This window comes from Hyperolius riggenbachi, chromosome 11 (genome assembly GCF_040937935.1).
Source record: "Hyperolius riggenbachi isolate aHypRig1 chromosome 11, aHypRig1.pri, whole genome shotgun sequence".
Classification (NCBI taxonomy): Eukaryota; Metazoa; Chordata; class Amphibia; order Anura; family Hyperoliidae; genus Hyperolius; species Hyperolius riggenbachi.
The window spans coordinates 134,413,155-134,440,044 of NC_090656.1; the positions used below are offsets into that span (position 1 = coordinate 134,413,155).

At 46.6% G+C, this 26,890-nt stretch overlaps 1 protein-coding gene across 1 annotated transcript in view; it reads right to left on the reverse strand.

Moving 5' to 3' along the window:
• SPDYC (speedy/RINGO cell cycle regulator family member C) overlaps window positions 1–26,890 on the reverse strand; it is a 47,246-nt gene that overhangs the window by 14,884 nt on the left and 5,472 nt on the right. The window contains exons 2-4 of the mRNA XM_068260128.1: window positions 23,117–23,355; window positions 21,401–21,459; window positions 4,449–4,534 (exon numbers count right to left, since the gene is read on the reverse strand). Coding sequence (XP_068116229.1) covers window positions 4,449–4,534; window positions 21,401–21,459; window positions 23,117–23,321 — 350 coding nt within the window. The 5' untranslated portion in view covers window positions 23,322–23,355. The remainder of the gene's footprint in view (window positions 1–4,448; window positions 4,535–21,400; window positions 21,460–23,116; window positions 23,356–26,890) is intronic.

A 26,890-nucleotide genomic window follows, 5' to 3' on the forward strand; every position in this document is an offset into this window, starting at 1 on the left:
ACTTTGCATGTAAATTTGTTGGAAGAAGTTACTTTTTCAGTTATTTTTGCTTTGAGTGTTCTGGTCTCTGCACAATATAAATATCTAGCCTGCCTGTGTTTTGGTGGGCTGACAGTATTTGAACCTCACTAATGCCAGAGTGCACTTGGGACATCATCTGACTTTCGTGTAGAAAATGTTAAACTAGCTTCCAACATGCCTTTTCTTTAGCAGTGGAGTTTTTTTTCTCTTTTTTTGCGAGTTTGCACAGAGGCTATGTCAGTTAAGTGCATATTAGTTTATTTAGCATTACAGTTCCTGCCAATTCCAGGTTTTTCTGAAGCACCGAGTGGTTATTACCCACTGTGCAACTAAGTACCTAGTTATGACCAGTTTATGGCGAAATTCTTTCCACTTTGGATTATGGCCCCCATTGGTTCTCACTAACATTCACAGGCTTAGTAATTTGTCTGGAACCAATGCCATCAGCATGTTCTGCAACAATAAAGCTGCAAACAGAAGCCTTTGTTACCCATTTGAGATGCTTCATATGTGATATCTTGGTTTTGTTTGTTTGAAATAAAGCATAAATTAGGACTAAACCCACTGATAATTAGCATTGAGGCATTCTGACAGATTTCAGCTGGTTTATTGGCTTTCCATGGATTTTGCAACTGCTTTTCTTCGGGTGTTCAATACTTATTCCCAGCGTCATTCCTTTTACTACACAACTTAATTTGTGGGCTCGTTTTGATCTCCTTGCAAGTGTGGGTTACTTGGTCTGTCAGCAACATCTGGTGTAAAATGTGTGTTAATAGCCCAATAAGACAGTCACTAGGAAACATTGGCATGTTGACTATAAGCACTTGTTCAGAAAAGAAGAACACCAGCAGCCCAATCTGGTGTATTATTAGGTTACCAAGGAATGGGTAACCAAGTAAAGGTATACTTACACGGCTGGGTTGCAAGGGAGGCAACCACTCAGAAGCATGTGGGGAGGTACTGTTCCCACAAAGCCTTGTAGATGTAATATGGCGGTCACAGCTCCATGTAAATATTCACTCTAGAGATAGTTTTTTTCTTGTAGAGCGAGTTCCCCTATCTAGGGGTGCTTCCTATCGCCTCCTAATTACAACATGCTGAATACTCCTTTTCCCTGCTGTATCTGCTTGCATTTTGGAAATTTACTTAGTGCGCTGGGCTAATCCAATATTTCTTCTCAGGCATCTTCAAACGCACTCTTAAAAAACACCTTTTCAGAAAAGCTTATAACATTCTATAGCCCTTACTTATCTGTCACAATGTAATCAGAGGCAAAGGGTCACTGCCTCATCCATTCTCCTCCCCCTTACCTAGTGCGTTCCCCACTACCCATTAGATTGTAAGCTCGCAAGTGCAGGGTCATCCTCTTAATGTTTACGGTTTTTTGTAACAATACTTGTGCTGCTTGGAACTCTGTTGCACATTTTGTTAGTGTATCTATGTTCCCCTTGTCTTATTGTGCTTTGTAAAGCGCTGCGGAATATGTTGGCGCTATATAAATAAAAAATAACTGAAAAGATTTAAATCAGTCTAATAAATTTAGCTTTCCTATATTTTTATTCACTGTCAGATTTAAGAGAAAATGTGATCTGAAAACAAAATTTCTGAAAGTATCAATCTTTACAGTGTCTGACGTCAAAAGTGACATCACTTCTGCCCTTCTTTCCAACCCCGCTCAGGGCCCTTTTCCACCAGCGCGTTTGTGCTGGCTGAATCGGAAAGACGCAAACCGCTAGCGATTTTACAATCGCTGCGGTTTGCTTTTTAACATAGGAATCGCGGTAGGTCATTTCCACTACCGCGATTCGTTTTTGACAGGAACGCGAACGCGCAGCAAAGCGATATTTGCCGCGATTTTGCTATGCAGTGCATAGCAAAATCGCGGCCGCAAACGTCGGGGAATCGCCGGTAATTGCGATTCAGCAATCGCTAGCGTTCAGCGTGAACGCTAGCGGCTGCTAGTGGAAAAGGGCCCTCAGTGTTCATTTACTGCTTATTTTACAGATTACGGTCCCTTACACAGCAATCATGGCCTAGGGCCTTATCTCAAAATGCAATCAAACTTCCAATTTCGGATTTAAAAAAATTTTTTTTATATATTTATATATATATATATATATATATATATATATATATATATATATATATATATATATATATATATATATATATATATATATATATATATATATATATATATATATATATATATATATATATATATATATATATATATATATATATATATATATATATATATATATATATATATATATATATATATATATATATATATATATATATATATATATATATATATATACACAAAACACAAAACACATACTGTACATACCTAATCTTCCTAATATTATAAATGCGAAAGTTGGATGTTTGATAGTCAATCATGCACAATGGCTGAACTGATTTGAATGAAATTTGGCATGCATAGTACATTTCCTCGAAACATATAGGATACTTTTTATCCCAATAACCAAAAAGTAGTCGGAGTCGAATACAAATATCACTGGGAAAATGTACACTGCAGCCATTCTTACATGGTTAATGGTAGGCTTCTCAAACTTTGCACAGTTGGTCACTGGGTGACTGGGATTAATGTTCAGAAAAGTGGGTTGAGCCTACAAAAGCCAATCAAAATTCACTTGTTGATTTTCAAGGGGAATATTTAATTGCTGCCATTCTTGCACTAATAATGGCACAAGCCTCAAACCTGGTACAGTTGGTCATTGGGTGACTGGGGATCAAATCCAGAAAAGGGGGTGGAGCCACAGCCAGATTTATTGCATTTCAATTTGTAAATTTATGCCAAAGACCACAATGCCAACACAGTTTAATTTTTTTTCCCTTCACATACACATACAGTGTATGTATCTAACATCCATCTTCCCACAATCCTGTTGACGTTGCACAATTCAGAAAAGGCACAGACCAGTTAAAAAGAATATATAATCTGTATTCGGGACACTATTTTTAGGCTCTTTATTTTTGGATAGTAGCAAAAAGGAGGAACGCTACAACCACCGCTGTTTAGTCCAAGGGAGCAGGAATCACAGATCGAGACAGGGAAAAAAAAAAAAAAAGTATTCCGCTGCACCAAGGCTGGGTAAAAATTTCTTCAACTTTATTGGCACATCAGTAAGCACATACAAGGCTGACGCGTATCGGAGCTTTGAAGGGCTCCTTAATCATAGCCAGCATACACAAAATCACAAGTTTAAGTAGTCGAGTGCCTGTCCACAAGGGGCATGGCTACCCCTCTTGAGACAAACAAATTTCACATATAAAAATATGGCAAAGCCAGTATAGAACATCCAATACATTAAAAAAAAAAACAGACATGGTTAAGCATCAGAAATGAATATACAGTCAACATAAATTCTTCAAACTGTATAATACATAGTATATAATGTATAATGTACAAATGACAGAAAGATGAATAAAGATAGAGACGCTAGTGAGAGTGGAAAGGGAGAGGAGAAGGAAAAAGGGGGGGGGGGGGAGAGGGAAGGGGAGGAGGAAGAGCGGAGAACAAGCCTCAAAAAAGATACTATACTCCTATCCTAAAGAGGTTATGTTCTTACATCATAAGTTAGGCTGATATCCATTTTAGAATTCAACCCTGTGGGCAAACGTGTGTCCAATTTCCATATCCAAAAGGCCTCCCATTTTAACAGTAACCTACGCAAGTCACCTCCTCTAGGTGAGAGTGCCACTCTTTCTATGCCTTGGAAAGTAAAACTAGTCATGACACCCTGGTGTTCCCTCAAAAAATGCTTAGATACGCTAGAAACCTGTGTGACATATGTTTCCCTCCTCATACACCTACCAGGTCCATTGTAATGCTCCAAGATACGTTGTCTCAGAGGACGGGTGGTACACCCCACATACTGCAGACCACAAGCAACGCAGGTGATAAGATATACAACATTACTAGAATTGCAATTAATATATGGTTTTATTTCAAATCTCTCTCCTTTTGAGATAGAAAATCTCCCGCGTTTGATTGTGGACACGGCCGTACCTGCATCTGTAAGAACCTTTACAGGACAACCAGGTAGGTATTGGTCTGGGAGAGCTGGAGAAGATGGTTATGGAGAGATGGTGAGAGTGGCACGCAACTGCTCTGATTCTAACGTGTTGGGGCAAGAGCTGGATTTGGTGGAGAGGAGGCTCCGGGAGCGGGGTTATGATGACCAAGTTTACTGAGGTGCCAATAAAGTTGAAGTTTTTACCCAGCCTTGGTGCAGCAGAATACTTTTTTTGCCTTTATTTTTGGATGTTACAACCTCCTTTAACCTGAAATGTGTGTTGTATATAGATATCGAGCTCAGACATTTCTGTCTGATATTACAAAGACTGGCAAATCAACAAGTACAGCTGGAATTTCTGTAGTGCAGAACAATACGTACAGAGCAATGAAGAAGTTCATCGGTGTATATTCTTTGATATGTAGGCCTGCCCTTTTGAAGTATGCCAACACCATTGCAATTAGATACTGCAGAGAGAAAGTTAAACAATCAAAATCATATCAAATTTATAAGTGTCAATATGGACTGCAGGTAGCACGAATGACAGACATGGGTACAGACACCAACACCTTATGGTTGGTTTCTTGGAGCGGGCAGGGGTGTGTGTCAGCATGGGGTATGCAGAGTGCACAGCAGTAGTGGTTAACCCTTCTGCAGGATCCACACGATGCATAAATCATTTATACATAATTACTGTAAAAATGAAGCACTTTTTATTACATTATTTTCACTGGAGTTCCTCTAATGGCAGCTGCAGAAGTTCAGCTTCTGTGCCTGTGTGCTGTACGCTAACTACACTGTGCATCATGTTGCCTGCATCACCAGTCCTCTCCACACACTTCTGTCTGCTATGGGGCTGTTCGGCAAGTCTTCCTGTGTGTCACTGCAATGGCACCACACACACACACACACACACACACACACACACACACACACACACACACACACACACACACACACCATCCAGCATGACCTTCCCCACCCGGCTGGAAAAAATTTCTGGGGAGAACCCTGCACCACAGGGGGAGGGGGGGGGTCTTAGGGTTAGAAATGTACATGAAGAAATTATAAATGAAGGTAATACACAATATTATACAATTATTGCATAGTTATTTGGATTGAAAAAAAAAAAAAAAAAGTCCATCGAGTTCAACCGAGATTATACAGATATCGTTTTCAGTGTTATAAATTATATTTTTACATTTTTATTACAACAAGAAACGATAACATATGGTAATTAAAATCATTACATTTCGGCTACACCACTCCATTTTTTCCAGACGCCTTTTTTGATGTATTTTTAGGGGGTATCTCTGCTAGTACTGGGGGCTACCATCCCCCTGGAAGTTAAGTGATGGTACATTCCTCTACATGCACTTTGTTAACTTTACAGTTTAACTACTTACGGACCGTGCTAATTGAAATCTATGCCTTGTTTTGATGGTCATCTGGCTGCCAGGGTGTAGATTTCAATTCACCGCCGCTGCACGCATCCGCCGCTTTTGCTGCTCCCGCTGATCTCACCGCTGAATCCCCGCTGTCTCCCGTCACACCTCACTCACTCACCCCGTCTAAGACGGCATAGTTCCTGTGAGCAGGTTAGGAGCCATTTTCATTGGCTCCTGACCCAGTCTTTCAATGTAAGCAACTCCCATTGGCTTACATTGAAAGACAGGGCCAAGAGCCAATGAAAGTGGCTCCTGGCCGGCTCACAAGAACTCTGCTGTCAGAGACCCAGTGGGTGGCCCAGGTTCCCAACATGCGGGGGGTATGTGCAGCGATTCGTCGGGATTCCGCCGTTTCTGTACCAGCGGTGTCTGGTCCTTAAAAGGGGCAGAGACTGCTTGTACTTAAGTGGTTAAGGTTTACAATTGTGCATGCCAAAATCAAAATTCCTGTTGGGAACTCTATCAGAGCTCACTGTCTTCGGGGAACTAGAGCCACTGAAATGCACAAAACTGCATGGAGATTCAATATCGGACAAAACTTACTACATCTTCACCCAAACTTATTCTATACAGAAACCAGGAGGATACAGTCATGCAGAAGTTCTTCCAAAATCAAGATAATATGGCAGTCGTTCCGCAAAATAGACGTAATCTAGCAGTAGCGGTTCCCCCAACATACACAATTTGGCAGCGGTTACCCAAAAAATACACATAATCTGGCAGCTGTTCCCCAAATTAGGTGCCCCCAGTATAGGTAATCAGGTCTAAAGGTATCCCCAGTGGAAGTAACCAGGTCTATAGGTGTTCCCAGTACAGGTATTTAGGTCTATATGTGTCCCCAGTATAAGTAGCCAGGTCTATAGGTGTCCCCAGAATAGGTACCAGGACTACACGTGTCCCCAGTATGCGTAGCAAGGTGTATAGGTGTCCCCAGTATACGTAGCCAGGTGTATAGGTTTTCCAAGTATATGTAGCAAGGTGTATAGGTGTCCCCAGTATATGTAATCAGGTGTATAAGTTTCCCCAGATCTATAGGTGTCCCCCAGGAGGGGCGGAGCGCAGTGAAGGGGAGTGATGGGCACAGCGGTGGGAAAGGAGGGACATTCCCCCCCCCCTCACCTTGAGGCTCCCCTTCCTTGCCCACCCCTCCGGTATTTTTAAGTGTTGGCGGCTGGCAGCGGGGGAGGACTTACCGCCATTCTTCCAGCCACTGGAGGGAGCTCTGTTCTGTGTGCCGCTAGTCTAGTCTTGAGTAGATCAGTGGATTAGCTGCCGACACTTAAAAATACCGGAGGGGAGAGAGAGGAAGGGGAGCCCCAAGGTGAGGGAGGGGGGGGGGGGAATACATCCTCCCCCCTTCCCCACCAATGTGCCCACCGCCCCCCTTGACTGTGCACTCTCCTGCTCAGGGTGCTCTGGTGCCCCCCCCCTGCTCAGGGTGCTCTGGTGCCCCCCCCCCCCCCCGGCCACGGGCCCTCGGTCCATGCTCGAGTGCCCAAATGGTCAGTCCACCCCTGCTTTCCACTTGCGCACACCTCACCTAGTAAACACTGATCTTAAGGCCTGGTACACCTTACCGAAAATGATTGAGAGGTTTCAGGCAGCAGCTAGCTACAGCACTGTACATACATGTTGCTCAGCTACCAGCCTCGCAGCTTGAAATACCCCTTTTCGACTAGCAATCACAAACACCAGCGATTGCAAATTATTATTTATTATTATTATTATAATAAAAAAAAAAAAAGTCGCTCCAGAAAGATTTACAAATCAAATCACTGTAGTGGAAAATACGTCTCATGATGTCTATGATAAAGTAACAACCCTAGCATTTTAAAATCACTAGCGATTTAGCTGTGCTGTGAAAAAAGGCCCTTGGGGCTCATTCACACTTGCTGATCGCAAAACACTAGCGATTTTGCTGTGGCGTTTTTTGGCATTTAACAACCCCCCCCCCCCCCCCCCAAAAAAAAAAAAAACACCATTCACACCTGGCGATTTTTTAGCGATCGCGTTTTGCGCTTCAATAGCACTAAAACGCAATCGCCTAAAAGACTAACTTACTTACGGTAAGGTCTTTTCCAGGAGTCGGAAGGACAGCAACCATGAGACTTGTCTCCCTCCATTTCCAACTGGACAGGATACTAGTTAAAAGAATTAACATAATTGATTAGGCAGCCATACTATATAAGGCAGCATTCCCTTACCCTCATCAGTAATAAAAAAGGCCACACAGAATGATGCTTCAAATAATTTTAATAATTAACAAAACATCAGTCTGGGTAGTAAGGGTGCTGTCCTTCCGACTCCTGGAAAAGACCTTACCGTAAGTAAGTTTGTCTTTCCAGGACGTCTCAGGACAGCAACCCTCAAAGGATAAACAAGACATAATTAGGGAGGGATTAGGCCCGGTTCACATTGGCGGTCGCCGTCCGGAATCGCCGTGCCGAAGCCAGACCGCATGCGGAACGGACGGAACGGACGCACGGCATAGCAATGAAAGTCTATGCGTCCGTTCACATGCGTCCGTTCCGCCCGGACCGGAGCCGGACCGGATCCGGACTCCGGCGTAAGACCCAACATGCGCTATTTTTTTGGTCCGGCCAATAGAAACCAATGAGAAACGGAGAGCGCACAACACACTGGCTATAAAATCCGGACGTTCTACCCCACTTCCTATGCATATTGTAGCGGCGATTTTGGATGGGGACACATGGGCAAGCATTTTGGAGTGGAGCAGCAGTGACTCTGACATACTGCCAACATCTCCAGCACGTTTAGAGGTGGAGGTGAGTTCTAAACAGCGGAGGGCCTGATTCCACAGGTCCACCTTCTGCTGACCTCCCAGACCCCAACATTTTTATCTTATTTCTACTATCTTTTGCCAAACGGATCCGGATCGCATCCTGATGTACACCTGATGCAACCTGACCGGATCAGATCCGGATCAGAACCGTACGGTTCCGATCCGGTCAGGTCATCCGATCCGTTTGGCAGAGAACCGCAAGTGTGAACGGGGCCTTACAGCCTGGAGAACTCTTCTACCAAAACAAGTCAGAGTTAGAGGTTAAATCAAGTCTATAATGCTTAACAAAGGTATTGTGGCTTGACCAGGTTGCAGCTTCACAGATTTATTAATAGTAGCTCCTGCTCTCTGCCCAGGAAGTAGAAACCGCTCTGGTTGAATGACCTTTCGCTAGTCCTGATAACTGCTTTCCCTGGTGCAAGTAAGAGAAAGCAATAGCTTGTCTTATCCATCTTGCAATAGTTTCTTTAGATGGCTGCTTTCCGGCAAAAAGAACCAACAAAGCATTGGACTTCCTCCAATTCTTGGATCTCTGAAGATATTCAATTAGACACCTTAACACCTAGACAGTGCAACCTTCTTTTCGATTTGATGGATTACTGCAAAAGGATAGTAAAAAGATCTCTTGAGATCTATGGAATTTATATACAGTCTTAGGTCAGATAAACGTTTGTACATTTGATCAATAGGAATACATTTTTTGTTCCTTGGTAATGCCTTAACACCTTTACCCTCAGATGTAAATACTTCGGACTGTGGTAATTCTTCCAAAGAATAGATATCCACTTCCCCTTCAGACGTCAAATTTATCTGAATCAACCTTGACTCTCTTCCTCTTAAGGAGGTCTGTTTAGGAGGATTAGAAGAACCAGCAATAGGTGCATCAGAAGTAGAGGGGGTAAATGCAGGTGTAACATCTGAATTAGAAAGTTTGAAAGCAGATTCTTCAATTTCTTTAATAGCAGAGGACATCTCTGATCTCAACCATCCCATGAAATCTTTAAGCTATGTAGGAGATTCATCTTTCACCACCTTTTCAGTGCATAATTGATACAGGTGTTCTGCAGAATCAGGCATACGGTCACTTCACATAGCACATTTCCTAGATTTAGACATAGCTTCAGAAGAGGCTGCAGACTTTTCATGCTCATCAGGTTTGACAGCTTTAGTCTTATCCAATGTACCATTCTTGGAATCAGTTTTAACAGCCTCCTAACAGTTTCTCCTTTAAAGAGAAACCGTGACCAAGAATTTAACTTCATCCCAATTAGTAGCCGATACCACCTTTTACATGAGGAATCTATTCCTTTTCACAAATGGATCACCATGGGGCTCTGTATGGCTGATATTGTGGTGAAGCCCCTCCCACAGGAGACTGAGGACTATTTTCCTGGCAGTTTCCTGTCTGTGAACCTCGTTGCATTGTGGGAAAGAGCTTCTAAAATAGGCAACACTGACTAAATTTATACATAATTATTGTAAAAATTAAGAATTTTCACTGAGAGTTTTTTTTTCTTTAAGTAAACGACAGCACCCACCGCTACGATAGCTCTAGGCTAGGATCAGAGTGGTTAAGCTCTTAATGCTTAGTAACGCAACATTATGAGTGTGAACTGCACCGGAGACCAGACATGGCCTTTTTACAAATCTGCATGCCGCTTTTTAGAATAATGCGATCAGGTACAACCCCGCACTGTGCACAGACCTATAGATTTATATGGTCAGTGAATTTCCATGCAGAATAAAGCTGCCTTAAGCCCCGTCTACACGGGTAGAGATTGTGGCGATCCGGCGGCTCGATTAGCCGCCGGATCGCCTCTTCCGCGTGCCCGCCGCGTCCCCGCTCGGCGCGCGTGCGCGGGAATCAATACCCCCTCCCCTCACGGGGAGCAAGCAGGGAATCGGCGGTGCTAAGATCCGTCCTGTCGGATCTTATCAATCGAGCCGCATCAGCGGCTCGATTGATAAGGAGCATCGCAGCCGCATCTACGTGTGTAGATGTGGCTTTACAACTGAGCACTGCCCTTTGTGCAGATTCGACAATTACTTATGATACTGGAAAAATCTACTGTCCACATTGCTTAAGATTCCAGAATCTTGAAACCCTCTGCTTTACATTCACCTTTGCCAGAATGTAGAGAGGGGATAAAACATACAGGGGGAATTACACTTTAAATACTAAGAGTGTACCTCACTGGAAAATTGTCAATCTCTACAGCCAGTAAAGGTTTAAGTGCAGGTTTGACAAATCAAACAAAATTCAAAACAAATGCGAAACAGACCTGAAACAAATGCAATGCCGATCTGAACCAAATGCAATGCTGATCCGAAACAAAAGTTATGCAGATCTGAAACAAAAGTAATACAAAACAGATCTGAAACAAAAGCAATGCGGATTTGAAACAAAAAGTACAGTAATACAAAACAGATGTGAAACAAATGCGAAAGCAAAACAGATCTGAAACAAAAGCTATGCAGATCTGAAACAAATGCAATGCAGATCTGAAACAAGTTTGAAACAAGGAACTCCTTGAAACTACCCAGAGATTCACTTACTGAAAATTTCCATAGATTGTCGATCAGCATCGCTGCAGTTCAGGCTTGACAAATATTATAACCCTGAGGAAGCCTATTGCCGCAATGGCAACAATTCACCTCCTGCTTTGCACCAACTGCTAGATTGCATTGACACAGAGGACAAGAGAAAGTATAAACTTATATCAGGGAAAAATCACTCTAAAATCAACCATGTGAATGTACATCCCTGCAACAATTGTCAGTCTCTACAGCTAGCATAGGTTTACTGCAGGCCTGACCAATCAAATGGGAAGCAAATGACTCCTTGCAACCATCATTACCCTGAAAGTTTCCATTAGCTTACTAGATTATAGAGGAAACGAGAGGGTAAAACACACAGGGGAAATAACACTCTAATCTGAACTATATGGGCTGGAACCCACAAGAGCGTTTGAGCATTTTGGCAGCGCTGCGATACGCTAGCGGTTTGCCAAAACGCTCAGCTGATGTTAATGGATGGGGCAACTTCCACAGGAGCGTTTGCGTTTCCCAGAAACGCAAATGCAGGACCTGCAGCATTTTAGGAGCGTTAGCGCTTCAATGTAAAGTATTGAAACGCTAGCAGAAACGCTCAGCAAAACCTAAACTGAGCGGTTTTGCTAGCATTTTGCGGTTCAGCACACTAACAAAATTAAAAATAATTCACAGGACCAATCAGGATAAAAACGCGAAACGCAAAACACTACACAACCGCTGAGTAAAAAAAAAAAACCACACTGTTGCAAAACGCGACCGAAAACGCGCATGAATCCGTTTGCAAACCGCTCAGAAAACGCTAGCGGTTGCGTTTTGCGTTTGCGGATTTCAGTGGGTTCCAGGCCTATGAGTGTATATCCCTGCTGCTGGAACAAGCTTTGAAGCTCTTGTCTGTGATCCCATCTCTCCAGCATAGGGGAGAATGGCCTCAATTCATGAAGCTTATCTCCTGTATTTAATAACTCTTCTAGAGTTAACTCCAGAGTAAAAGACAGGCTTAAATTAAGTGCAGAAAATAACTACAGAGGAGGTAAATTAACTACAGAAGAGATGACATAAGGAATGAAGATATAAGATAACTTACTAGGCCTCAATTCACTAAGATCATGCTGGAGATAATAAGGCAAGAGAAAACTTACCTCCACATGAGAGAGTTATCTTATCTCTTCACTCCTTAAGTTACCTCCTCTGCAGTCAATTTACCTCCTCTGTAGTCAATTTACCTCCTCTGTAGTTATTTTCACATGCAGTTAATAAACAGCCTGTCTTTAACTCTGGAGTTATTTTAAGGATTGAAGAGTTAACTTTAGGTTTGCCTGAGGTATAATGTTTCCTGAATACTACATGCCTTATCACCATGGTAACAACTCTAGAAGAGTTATTAAAGACAGGAGAAAAGCTTAGTGAATTGAGGCCTATGTGGAGGTAAATTTTCTCTTGCCTTATCTCCAGCATGATCTTAGTGAATTGAGGCCATTCAGGAACAGTACCATTTCTTATGCTGTCTAGTTCCTATAATTTTACTTCCCCACCAGCACCAGCCTCCCGACCATATCTTGTGGCCCAGGGATTTCATGCATGAGCAGTGCTGCCAAGAGGACACCAATCCGTCAAAATAAACTCAGCAGCTGTTACTCCGATGTTTCCAGGACGGAAGCAAAGTTAAAACTGCGGAACCAGGGGATGGTGCTTGATAACCCTCAAATAATAGCCGGTATAAAGGCATTATAACAGAAGACCCATACCAGAGAGGGAGTGGAGCATGTTGTCTCAGAACCCTGAGAGCAATAGCCTGCGGACGCTTCCATGGTCAGAATACACAGGACTGACCAGGATGCACAACACTTGAATATGTCACCTGAAGGTTCAGAATCGCTTTTATTTCGCCAAGCCCGACTGGGTCGTGCCCGGAATTGGGCTTGGCACAACAGATGCAGGGCGTATACATAGAACATTAGAGACAACAGGACATAGAACATAGTAGACAATATTCCATTTAACAAACATACCCCATAAACCACATAACGTGACCATAAACCACAAGCTTCCCTCACTTCATCACCTAAAACATAACCATAAACCACTGTTTACCAAAACCGGGTGAATTACATGCCTAAAGTCAGCATGGAGGAGCAGGGGCAGTCTAAGGAGGGAGAGCATGAGCAGAGTTTATCGCGTTCAGCAAATTTACCGCTGAGGGGAAGAAGCTGTTTTTGTGTTTAATGGCCTTTGTAGCGATGGACCGATATCTCCGATACCTCCGCCCCACGGGGAGCTGACTGAAAAACTGGTGGCCAGGGTGGGAGGGATCGTTTGCAATCTTCAGTGCTCTGGAGCGTAGTCTGGCCTTATAGAGGGCGTCCAGGGCAGGAAGTTGGTTCCCGATGATCCTTTCCGCCGACCTGATGACCCTCTGTAGTTTGCGTCTGTCGCTATCGGTGGAGCCAGCATACCAGACAAGGATGGAGGAGCAGAGGACAGATTCAATGGTTGCGGTATAGAAGTTCCTCAGGAGTTTTTGGGACATGCCGAACTTCCTCAGTTGGCGAAGTAGAGCCTCTGCTGGGCTTTTCTCTGGGTGGAGACAGTGTTTGCCTTCCACTTCAGGTTATTTGAGATGGTGGTGCCCAGAAGGCGTACACAAGGCACTCTTTCCACCACCATCCCTCCAGTGTGCAGTGGAGGAGGGGTAGGGGCGTGCTTCCTAAAGTCAATGATAGCCTCAACGGTTTTTGCATTGTTGAGGACCAGCTTGTTCTCCCTGCACCAGTGGCAAATCCTGTCCACCTGCTGGCGGTATTCCTGCTCGTCATTGTTGGAGATCAGGCCGACTATGGTGGCGTCATCAGCAAATTTTATTACCTTGACAGAGTTTGCCGAGGATCTGCAATTGTTCGTGTACAGGGAGAACAGGTATGGTGACAAGACGCAGCCTTGTGGGGCCCCTGTGTTGGTGATCTTTGGCTGCGAGGTGATGGAGCCCAGCTTGACAACCTGAGATCTGTTTGTAAGAAAGTCTTTCATCCACAGTTGAAGAGTGGGGTGGACCCCGAGCTCAGCCAGATTCTCTTGTATTATATGGGGCCTAATGGTGTTAAACGCCGAGCTGAAGTCGAGGAGGAGGACCCTGGCATATGAATTTGATCTGTCAAGGTGATTGTTGACAAGTTCCAGACAGATGTTAATGGCATCGTCGGTTGACCCATTTGCCCTATAAGCAAATTGAAACGGGTCTAGCTGGACTTCAGTTTTGTGTTTCAGGAGGGGCAGGACTGCCTTCTCAAAGGTTTTCATTATGACCGATGTGAGTGCGACAGGCCTGAAGTTGTTAAGGTCTGAGGCACCCTGTTTTTTGGGGACAGGAATGATGGTGGACCTCTTGAAGCATGTTGGTACTTTGCCACTCTGAAGAGACTTGTTGAGGATGGAGGAAAGGATGGGGGCAAGCTGCTGTGCGCAAGCTTTCAGGCAGGCTGGCGACACCCCATCCGGGCCTGAGGATTTTCTGGCATTTAGTTTAGATAGTTGGCATGCCACATCTGTCTCACTTACAGCCAGGGTGGTCGAGTTTTGGCATGGTGGTGCTGAGACATGGGGTGGAGTGAAGGGGACCTGTAGTTTTGGAAGCCCCGCCGGGGCCTCCTGCTACTCGAACCTACAGTAGAAGCCGCTGAGTTTTTCCGCCAGTTCAGCGCTGGGGGTTGCATTTTGGGGGGGGAGCTTGTAGTTGGTGGCTGCTTTGAGCCCCCGCCAAACGGCTTGTGCGTCATTTGAGGAGAGGTCCTGCTCCAGCTTGTCTGCGTAGCCTTTTTTTGCGATTCTCAATTCCTTGTCTAGGATGTTCCTTGCCTTCCTGTATTCCTCATGGTTCCCAGACTTGTGTGCGTCTTCCTTGCTTCTGCGCAGTTGCTGGAGTTTCTTGGAGAACCAAGGTTTGTCGTTCGGATAGACCTTGTGCGTTTTCTTTGGTATGCAAGAGTCCTCGCAGAAACTGATGTACGAGCTCACGTTGTCAGCCCATTCGTCTAGGTTTGGAGTTACCAGAGCCTTCCAGTCCGTGCAGTCAAAGCAGGCTTGAAGTTGCAGCTTGGCCTCGTTTGACCAAACCTTGGTTGTTTTAAGGGCTGGTTTAGCAGTTTCTAGGGCGCCTCCTGTAGGTAGGTATCAGGTGGATGAGACAGTGATCGGATGAGCCTAGAGCTGGCCATGGGGTGGCTTTGTAAGCGTCTCTCAAGACCGTGTAGCAGTGGTCGAGAGTGTTTGCGTTCCTGGTGGGGCAGGCGATGTGCTGATGAAAGCGTGGGAGCTCTTGGCGGAGGTTGGCCCTGTTAAAGTCTCCCAGGATGATGAACAATGCATCTGGGAGGGTTGTCTCCCAGTGCGTGACCGTGTCGCTAAGGGCGTGCAGGGCAGCTTTGACATCGGCAATCAGGTGGGATGTACACTCTGACAAGGACGTAGGATGAGAACTCTCTGGGAGAGTAGAAAGGCCTGCAGTTAATCAGAAGAAGTTCAAGCTCTGGTGAGCATTTCTTGCGAGTACAGAGGTGTTGGAGCACCAAGCGGGGCTGATTTAGAAGCAGATTGCCGCCCCCTTTCTTTTTCCCAGAGAGGGTGCTATCGCGATCTGCCCGGATGAGGTTGTAGCCTGGGAGGTGAAGAGCATTGTCAGGGATGTTGTCGTGTAGCCACGTTTCTGTAAAACAGAAGATTGGGGTGTTGCTGCCAAGGTCCCTCCTTGCCCCGAGGAGCCGCAGTTCGTCTAGCTTGTTGGGGAGGGAGCGAACGTTTGCCAGGAGGACTGCAGGTATGGCCGACTTCAGGCCTTTCCTCTGCAGCCTCGCGCGTGGCACCCACCCGGCAGCCCCTCCGTCGCTTGCATGTAATTTTCTGAACGTGTCTCCAGACAGAATCGGACAGGAGCCTGTCCTCTGGGTGCAGGGCTGTAGTGTATTCCCACCTGAGAAGTTGTGATCTGGTGTAGGTGGTACGTGGGGGGGGGGGGGGGGGGGGGGGGGGGGGGGGGGGGGGGGGGGGGAGGGGGAAGTGGCACAGAAGACATGGTCCGGGCAGCAGAGCAGGACAGAGCTTGGAGCACTGCCCCCACAGTGGCCTGGATAACAAGTTAACAGTGCGCCGCAGCAGGTCACTCCTGATACTGTGCATCACAGTGCCTGGCAGCAGGGCAGTCTATGATACTGTGCATACAGTGCTAAGCAGCAGAACAGTCTATACTACTGTAAGTAGCAGTGCCTGGCAGCAGAAACAGTCCATAATACAGTACGTAGCAGTGCCTAGCAGCAGAAACAAACCATGATAGGGGGCATAACAGTGCCTAGCAGCAGGACCCGTGCATAGCATATTCACTACCAGTATGTCAGAGGACATGTGCAGGCCTCTGCCCCCGTGAGGGCAGAGTACAGTCTAGAAAAACAGTCCATACTATGGTGCATAACAGTGGGGTCCGGTATCAGAGCAGTGGGGCCCGTAGTACTAGTAGTGCCTAGCCTCAGTACAGACCATAAGCAGTATACCCCGGTGCACTGATAGGGTAACAGCTGTGCCTAGCATTACAGTTCCTACAGTACAGCATCAGTGCAGTCCATAAACAATGCATCAGTGCAGTCCAAAAACACAATGCTTCCCAGTGCACTCCCAGTGATCCTCTTACCCTATCGTGGCTGGCGATGTGAGCCGAGACCCCAGGTATGGTCCCCTGTGTAGTGGTGAAGGAGCAGGTCCGTTGTGCAGTCCGTCTGCTGGGCTGTGTTCAAGTCGGCTGCGGGTGGGGGGGCCTCTTGCCTTGCTTGACTGTGGGGTCCTCAGCGGGGGCTCCAGCCCCTGTCTTGTGTCCTGGCGTTGCTGGCGGAGGGAGGACAGAGCGGCTGTGCAGGCTGCCGGTACGTTGGTTGTGGGTCCCGGTGTTGCTGGCGGAGGAGGGACAGAGCGGTTCCACTGGCTGTGGATCCCGGGGTTGCTGGCTGCTGCGGACTCCAGGCCGGCTGCGGACTCCAGGCAGGTCAGTCTGTGATGCTGGAGGGGCTCTCAGTGAGATGCAATAGTGGGCCCTGCAGTAGTGGAGGAGCACGTGGAGAGCACGTGGGCAGCAGCTGCTCTGGATCCCCGTAGCCGCAGCTGAACTGAGCTACCCTGAGTGGAGTGTGTTGGCCGGTAACCGAGGGGGATGTCCAGGAGGCCGTGGCCGGACAGGGCTGCTGGTGCCAGACCTGCGGGGGGGGGGGGGGGTGCGCCGCCGCGGCAGCGGAGAGATCAGGTCCTTGTATGCTGTCTGCATGGGTGGCCTAGCAGGGCCCGAGTCATCAGCGGGTGGATGGATCCCGGACTACCCCTCTGGGTGTCCGGCAGGCAGTGAGGCGCTGGGGCCTGGTGAAGATCCGCCGAGTGGGATGCAGCCCGGGCCGGGCACAGCCGCTCTGTCCTCCCTCCGCCAGCAACGCCAGGACACAAGACAGAGGCTGGAGCCCCCGCTGAGGACCCCACAGTCAAGCAAGGCAAGAGGCCCCCCCACCCGCAGCCGACTTGAACATAGCCCAGCAGACGGACTGCACAACGGACCTGCTCCTTCACCACTACACAGGGGACCATACCTGGGGTCTCGGACAGGGTGGCCGGACAGGGCTTCTGGTGCCAGACCTGCGGGGGGGGGGGGGGGGGGGGGGGTGCGCCGCCGCGGCAGCGGAGAGATCAGGTCCTTGTATGCTGTCTGCGTGGGTGGCCTAGCAGGGCCCGAGTCATCAGCGGGTGGATGGATCCCGGACTACCCCTCTGGGTGTCCGGCAGGCAGTGAGGCGCTGGGGCCTGGTGAAGATCCGCCGAGTGGGATGCAGCCCGGGCCGGTGATAGGAGGGTCCTACTGCGGGGAAAGGCTCGGCGTCGGTGGAGAGAGTCCGTTGGCGCTCGTAGGGAGCCGGTGTGGTGAAATTTTTTGCAACTATCAGATTTTGCAACCGGTTGCATTTATTTATACGTATAGCTATCAGAAAGTGCAACCTAACCATTGACTTTAACCTAACTGTATCAGAAAATGAAACCCAACCAAACCCTACTCTCACACAGAACCCTCCCCTCTTGCTCAACTAATAACCCCCCCTGGAGGGAACAATCCCCCCTCTTCCTCAACTAATACCCCCCCAGGGAACAACCCCCCCCCCCCCCTCTTGCTCAACTAATAACCCCCCCTGGAGGGAACAATCCCTCTTCTAGCCCAATGGGATCTGTGGTTGCAAAAAATTACAGGCGTGTTAACAGAGAGAAGCCACGCCTACACAGTCATACACTGTCCTCTATGGCAAGTTGCAAAATATGATGGGTAGCAAAATTTTTCACTACACCGGCTCCTCTGCGTGGATCGGCAGGCTGGGAGTGCGGATCAGCCGGCGGGGCTTGGCAGAGGGTATGCGTCTGCTGATGGCGGGCCTGGAGGCGGTGTGCCGCTGCTGAGAAGGACGGCTGTGCGGCTGGTACCTGGAGGGCCACCCTGCTTGCGAGGTGTTCCGGGTGGGAGGTAAGGCTGGATCCAGTCGTGGGTGCGGATATCTAACAATCTAACTGATATCTAACAAATCTACTCTAACTAAGCTAAGTAATAACGCTAACTAACAGAAACAAACTAACAAAACAAACAAAAAGAAAAACGAAGGCTCTCGGAGCTCCTGTGTGCCGTGGCTGCTGGTCAGCGCCATCTTGAAGGTTTCCGCCAAAACATAATGAAAAGGTTTGTTTTACCTTAGAAATCCACCGCATTACTGAGCAGACTAGCTCAACCAGCAGCTAAATGCGGCGAGCTGTCCGCTGGGATGCACGCCGAGCCATGGAACGCATTCTACTTCCTCCTTGGTCACATAATGTGGAAGTCACATGTCCCCCTGCGCGCGTCCTCCAGCGGAAGCCGCTCCGGCGTGTAACACAGACTGGGGGAGAAGCCGATGCAGACAGCAAGCACCCGCGCTGGCTCGCCTGACCAGCGCTGACACAGGGGACACTTGTATGCCGCGGCTTCTGAAATCTATCATGGTTGGCCAGCTCTCCCCACACAACCAGCATCCTGCTGGACAGGAAAAAAAAATTGATGAGGGTAAGGGAATGCTGCCTTATTTAGTATGCCTGCATAATTAATTAAGTTAATTCTTTTAACTAGTATCCTGTCCAGTTGGATATGGAGGGAGACAAGTCTCAGGGTTGCTGTTCTGAGACATCCTGGAAAATGGTGCAGGCTATGAGTTTGCGTTTAGCGTTTTTGGGCAATTTGCGGCGATTAGCGCAAATCGGCCAAATGAGAACGGGCCCATAAACTTATTACCCTAGTGCTTTAAAAGCGCTAGCGTTTGACCAAGATCGCCGGCAAACCGATTAGGTGTGAATGGGCCCTTAGGCTACACAGCTGAATCACAAATCACTAGTGGGGATTTTAAAATCACTAGGGTTGCAATTTTATCAGAAATCATGAGAAGTATTTTCCACTATAGTGATTAGATTTGCAAATCGCAATCGCTTTCTGGAGCGATTTTAAGAGTGATTATGCAATGCAAATTTAAAAAAAAAAATACAAAATTACATCGCAATCGATGGCGTTTGTGATTGCGATTGCTAGTGGAAAAAGGGCCCTTAGTGAAGAGAACAGATGCATGCATGAGCCCTGCTGCTTAAAGGGACTAAGGGCTCGTTTCCACTATCGCAAATCCCCATGCGTCCAACGCATGCGGATTCGCACATGTAATGCAAGTGGATGGGCCTGTTTCCACTGTAGCGTTGTTGAGGTGCGTTTTTTTCAGCGGTGAAAAACTCACAAAAGAGCCGCAGAATTCGCCTGCGAGTGGAATGCATGCAAATTGCCGCTAATGTATTTAATAGGAAATTCGCATGCTGTTTTGGTATGCGAATTTTCATACGAATTTGCATGAAATCAATGGACAAGCACACCGGCATTGCCATGGTTAAATTCGCATGAAAATTCGCATGCACACGCATGCGAAATTCTCATCTGCATGCGAATTTTGCCACAGCGATTTCGCAACGCAATAGTGGAAACGAGCCCTCAGAGCTGAATAATTAAAAAGATTTTCTACATACCTGGTGCCTCCTCCCGCTCTGATCGCTCCCACGCCGCCATCCTCCACTCCTTCGGAAACCAGGTCCCGTCAATGACGTCAGTCAGCCAGCTACGCAGGAGAAGTGCGCCCTCTATGCATCTCCAGCGGCTGCTGGAGAGATACGCAAACGGCGCACTTCTCTTACGGGACCCGGCTCCCGAAGCTGCAGGCAGCAGAGGACGGCGGCGTAGGAGCGATCAGAGCGGATGGGGCTGGACGAAGCCCCAGGTATGTATAAAGACTTTGTTAATTATTCAGCTCTGGTACACTTTAAAGTTTCCACAGGAATAGATCAGGTAAAGATCACTGCATCAGTCTTAATTGCTGTATGCACACTAAAGGTGCGTACACACATGCGACTATAGTCGTTTGAAACGATCTTTCCCTGATCCTTTCAAATGACGATCGTTTGAAAAAAAGCAGCCAACGACCATGAAGTCTAACGACGGATGAGCTAGATCGTTCAAAACGAATGATCTAGCTTGGCGGATTTTTCCCAACGACGATCGTTTGCAAAAGTAGTACATCGTTTGAAACAATCGTTCGTACTAGGCTTGACATGCGCATTTCATTATTTCTCCATGGAACTTTTCATTTTAATGCGCAGGCGCAATAGTTACTTTTACGTGATGCAACGTTCGTTCTAACGATCTGATCGTTACACACCTTTTAAAACTAACTTTACTTAGGTCGTTCTTTCATCATCAATTAAAAGTTCGTTCGTCGTTGACAACGAGCGATCGTTGACGCATGTGTGTACGTAGCTTAAGGCTAGGAACACATCACATGGAAAATGCATATGCAATTTATATATGCAAGCCGCAAACGCACAAAAACCGCCTGCAAAACGCATATGCGCAAAAAAAACCAAAAAAAAAAAAAACACAACGCACTAAACATGTACACAAAAAACAGGCGCACATGGCAGAAAACACGTCCTTTCACACACAGCCATGTGTGCACCCAGCCTTAATCGTCTTTGCAAAATAGCAGGTATAAAACAGCTTCATTTGCATTTAGTTTTGTCAGTTTCAGAAGGAAAATCTGTTCCAAGAGAAATGTTGAAGCCCTGCCAACACCAAGTCTTCCCTGGTCTAGCTAAAAGTACAGGTTTTAGTTTAATGACAACTAAAGAGGAGGGATATGGAGGCTGCCATATGTATTTCCTTTTAAGCAATACTAGTTGCCTGGCTATCCTGGCACCATATCACTTTAATACATATCTGGAAACACCGGGGGGGGGGGGGGGCAGAGGTAGCACAAGGAGACCGAAGGAGGCACAAACACCCGTGTATGTTTGGGAGGCATGACTTAGTCCAGGGGGGGGGGGGCTTAATCAGGGGCATGGAGCCCCCCAGGACCAATGGCCCTCAGGCAGTGGCCTGTAATGCCTAAAAAATGCCCCCGATTCATACCCACCTTATCAGAGATTCGAAGACAAGAATCCATGGACAGGAACTCTTGAATGATGTCGCATTCTGCAAATTAAGAAGATGCAATTTTTTTTTTATTCAATCTACAAAACAATTCAAGTACAGCTTTTGGTCTCAAACCCATGTTTAATGTTTTATGTTAAAAAGTTCCCTTAACCACCTTGGCGGTAACGATGAGCTCAGCTCGTCCACTACTGCCGCGGTGGATTTCGGAGGCCCTACTGGGCCGATTTTCACAATTTTTTTTTTCTTCTAAACACGTAGCTAGCAATTTGCTAGCTTCGTGTTGGATGCGGTCACCGCCGATCCGCCGCTACTCGACACATAACAGGCCGCACCCCCACCCGAGACCCCTGCACAGCCTGGCCAATCAGTGCCAGGCAGCGCTGAGGGGTGGATCGGGACTCCCTCTGACGTCACGATGTCATCACGATCGTCGCCATGGCGACAGGGGAAGCCAAACAGGAAATCCCGTTCTGAACTGTCTGAATCCTGTTTGCTCTGATCGCTGGAGGCGATCGGAAGGGGCGGGGGGAATGTCGCTGCTCAGCGGCTATCATGTAGCTAGCGCTACATGCCGCTGGTCTTCTCTCTGCATAGCTGGGTATACACACGCGGCTTCCTGTTTAGCAGGACGCAGCGTGTGTATAAGCGTCTATGCAGAGAAGAGAAGACCAGCGGCAAGTGAGCGGCGATTGGAATCAGGGAGGGGAGTAGCTGTATACAGCGCTGCAGTCCGAGGGGGGAGCACGAAGGGCAGCCAGGGGAGAGGAAGGGAGGGAGGGAGATGTTGGGCTGCCCTTCCTGCAGCTGCTGCTTTCCCCTCCATTATGAAGGGGGGGGGGGGGGGCACCTACCTAACCTATACTGGGGAAAGCTACCCATCTAAACTATACTGGGGCACCTACCTATATAACCTATACTGCAGGCACCTACTTAGCTAACCTATACTGGTGGCAACTATACTGGCTACTTATATTGGAGGCACCTACCTAACTAACCTATACTAGGGTCACCTACCCATCTAATCTTGCTGGGGGCAACTATTCTGGCTACCTATACTGGACCTTCCAATTTATTGCATTGGAGAGTGTTGATGGGGCCAATCGACTTCAAACAACCACAATTGACAATTGTTTTATCAACCCGTTTTGTGGATCGATTACATCTGAAATGATCGGAATGATCATCATTTATATTCCATTTAGCGGCCAAATTGATGCTTTCCGCTCTGATAGGTTGGAGCTGGGAGGAGGGCAGAGTTGGAATGATTGATAGCTCAGGTCACATGCAATAAGCTGCCCACATTTGCTGCCCCTTCATCCCCAAGTCCCAGACTCTTGCCCGACTGATTAAGTTCAGAAATTTGTCAGGTTGACTGCATGAGTGTGCCAGCCCACAGACCGCCCCTTGCTTTCCTGGTGCCCTAGGCCATGGCCATTGTGGCCTTGCCTGGAATCCAGCCATGGCTACTGGGGTGACGTGGGTTTTGCTATGGTAAGGCGTGTTATGCTATTTGAATGCGTACCATATGTTAACACAGTTTGACCTAATAGCATAACACACACTGCTGCCATGTCTTTTATACCAGTAAAATTGTTGTGTGCTGCTTCCCTGGTGTTCATACTGGTGAATTTGCCATACATTGCCTGTGCATGGCAAGTTTACCCCCGCTGCGTGCATGAGGCCCAATGTTTCTTACCCAAGAGTTGGTAGAAGGCCTTGCACTCATGAGGCTGGAGGTTGATGCTCTTTGCCACCTTGGATCTGGCTGCTGGAACCTCTCTCTCAGGGATTCGCTGCTTATGCGCTCCAACAACCCTTGAGTGCTGATGTCCCTTGACAAAGCTCCTCATCCCGCTGCCAGCAGTAGCTGTGGCCCGAGGAAAAGTGCGTACATGTTTCATGTTGCAATAGGAAGAGACAGACTTGAGGGTTGATCTGCAAGATAATAAAGTCAGACTTGTTTACAGGTTACATGTCTTAAGGGGGAACTGAAGTAAGAGGTATACGGAGGCTGCCATATTTATTTCCTTTTAATCAATACCAGTTGCCTGGCAGCCCTGCTGGTCTATTTCTCTGCAGTACTATCTGAATAACACCAGAAATAAGCATGCAGCTAGTCTTGTCAGCTCTGACTTTAAAGTCTGAAACACCTGATCTGCTGCATGCTTGTTCAGGGGCTATGGCTAATAGTATTAGAGGCAGAGGATCAGCAGGGCTGCCAGGCAACTGGTATTGCTTAAAAGGAAATAAACATGGCAGCCTCCATATACCTCTCTTCAGTTCCCCTTTAAGGCGCCATAGTGCCACATGGTAAAACAGTAAATTATTCATGATACCCAATTTTACATAAGTTATTCTGGTATCAGAAACACTTACGGTACTATATTCATTTATTTCTGTACATTGGTATGTAGCCCTGCCCTGCCCTCCCAGTGATGTCACAGCCTAGGCTGCTTAGATAATCGCATGCCCACAGTGGAAACTCAGCCTAAATATGTCACCACCTATGTCACCACCTGTGACAGTCAGGGAGAGGAAAGGGATTTAACCACTTGAGGACCGTGGGCTTTACCCCCCTTAAGGACCAGGCACTTTTTTTCCCCCATTCAGACCACTGCAGCTTTCACGGTTTATTGCTCGCTCATACAACCTACCACCTAAATGAATTTTGGCTCCTTTTCTTGTCACTAAAAGCTTTCTTTTGGTGCTATTTGATTGCTGCGATTTTTACCTTTTATTATATTCATCAAAAAAGACAACTTTACTTACGGTAACGTCTTTTCCAGTAGTCAAGAGGACAGCACCCCTGGATGAGACCTGTCTCCCTCCCCCACCGTGGACAGGAACTGAAAAAGAAACAATTTGCATAAGCAATAGGCAGCAGTATAAGAGGCAACCACTTACTTCTCTACCTCAGTTTAATAAACAAGATGACACGGACCATAAAAATAATGCTCATACAAACCTTAAATCCTTCCACCCATAAGGGCGGGTTGTAGGGGTGCTGTCCTCTTGACTACTGGAAAAGACGTTACCGTAAGTAAAGTTGTCTTTCCCAGAACGTCATTCGGACAGTACCCCTGGATGAGACGATATACTAGAGATCAGGCTTAGGGTGGGACTACTGCTTGCAAAACCTTCCTTCCAAAGGACAAATCTGTGCTCGCAGATACATCCAGTCGGTAATGTTTCACGAAGGTGTTTTTACTTGACCAAGTTGCAGCTCTGCATATCTGATCAATAGAAGCGCCTGCCCTCTCTGCCCATGATGTTGAAATGCCTCTTGTGGAATGAGCCTTGATGGAAGAACCTAATGTCCTTCCCTGTGACTGATATGATAAAGCAATTGCTTGTTTGATCCAACGTGCCAAGGTTGTCTTTGAGGCTTTATTTCCTCTTGTCTTGCCTGAAAATAGAACAAAGATCGCATCAGATCTTCTCCAGGACTTGGTTCTTTCCAAATAAGTTAATAAACATCTTCTAACATCCAGAAAATGCAGTCTTTTCTCCTTATCATTTGAGGGGTTATCACAAAAAGAGGGAATGTAGATCTCCTGGTTCCTGTGAAATGAAGAAACCACCTTAGGTAGAAATGTTGCGTCTGGACGTAATGTTATCCTGTCTTCTGAGATAACACAGTAAGGTTCCCTTATTGATAATGCCTGTAGTTCTTATTCTCCTTGCTGTAGTTATTGCCAGGAGAAACACGGTCTTCAACGTCAGGAACTTGTTTGAGACCTGAGATAAGGGTTCAAATGGAGTGTCACACAGGCCCTGCAAAACAACATTCAGATCCCAGGAAGGTATTCTTGGTCTTACTGCAGGTTTCAATCTCTTTAAAGCCTGAAAAAAACGAATAATCAAATCGTTCTGTGCTAGCTTTCTCTCTAGAAACACACTTAGTGCTGAGACTTGAACCTTTAGTGTGCTAATACTGAGGCCTTTCTTGAAACCGCACTGTAAAAATTCCAACACAGATCTGAGAGAATCTCTATTACATGATCTCTCAGTACACCAATTATTAAATACTCTCCACGCTTTCTGATAAATTACCCTAGTTACTTTCTTCCTACTGTTAAGTAAAGTCTCAGAAAGTTCGTCTGAGAAACCCTTGGACTTTAGGATCTTCCACTCAGATTCCAAGCTGAGAGGTGTAGTAAACTCAGATCCGGATGCAAAACTGGGCCCTGGGATATCAGGTCCGGAGTAAGCGGCAAGATTATCGGCTCTGATATTGCTAGAGACTGAAGCAACGTGAACCATGGTCGTTTGGGCCAAAAGGGGGCAATTAGTATGACTGTCCTGGATAATATCTGTCCTGGATAATCTTCTTTAACACTCGAGAAAGAAGTGGAATTGGAGGAAACGCATACATTCTCAAACTCCCCCAATCTATTGTGAAAGCATCTACCGCCCAAGGGACATCTACTGGATATAGGGCACAAAAGTTCGGGCACTTCGTATTCCTTCTCCTTGCGAATAAGTCCAACTCTGGATTTCCCCACTTCGAAACAATTGTCTGAAATATTTCTGAATTGAGAGACCATTCGTTCTGATCCAGTTTTGTTCTGCTGAGATAATCCGCTACCTCGTTTGACGTCCCCTTTAGGTGAACTGCTGTCAATGACCTGATGTTGTTTTCCGACCAGAACATAATCCTTGCCGTCTGGCTCCACAACTTCTGACTCTTTGTGCCTCCCTGTTTGTTTATAAAAGCCACCACAGACCTGTTGTCGGATCTTATCCTGACATGAGAGTCTTTGATCTGACTGCTGAAGTGTTGTAAGGCTCTCCATACCGCTTCCAGTTCTCTGCTGTTTGATGAATTTGAACTCATCTGTACAGACCACTGTCCTTGTGCTGGAAGGGAATCCATGTGGGCCCCCCAGCCCCATACACTGGCATCTGTTGTAATTATCTTTTGTTGCGGATAATTCCATAGACGACCTGGGGTTAGATGAGACTGGTTCAACCACCACAAAAGGGACACCCTTATGTTGTGAGGGATGAGGATCTTTTTGTCTAAGACCGCAAGGCTTTTGTTCCATGATCTGAGTATCCATAATTGTAGGAATCTTGCATGGAATTGTCCCCACTGAACTGCAGGAAATGAGGCCGTCAGGATCCCCAGAACTGCCATGGCCTTTCTGAGAGACATAGTCCTTGCTTTCTGAAATGAAAAAACAATGTTTAGAATTGCAGACATTTTCCTACTTGGCAGGTAGAGCTTTTCCTGTCTAGTATCAATGTTAAATCCTAAAAATTCTATAACCTGAGATGGGATCAGGGAAGATTTGTCCCAGTTTATCAGCCAACCAAGATCTTGGAGGAAATCTAGGGCTAAACACATCTGGTGTCTTACTGAATCTGCCGATGGACCCCAAATCAAAAAATCGTCTAAATAACCAACTATGTTAATCTTCTTTAGTCTAAGCTTAACAAGAACCTCAGACATCACCTTGGTAAAGAG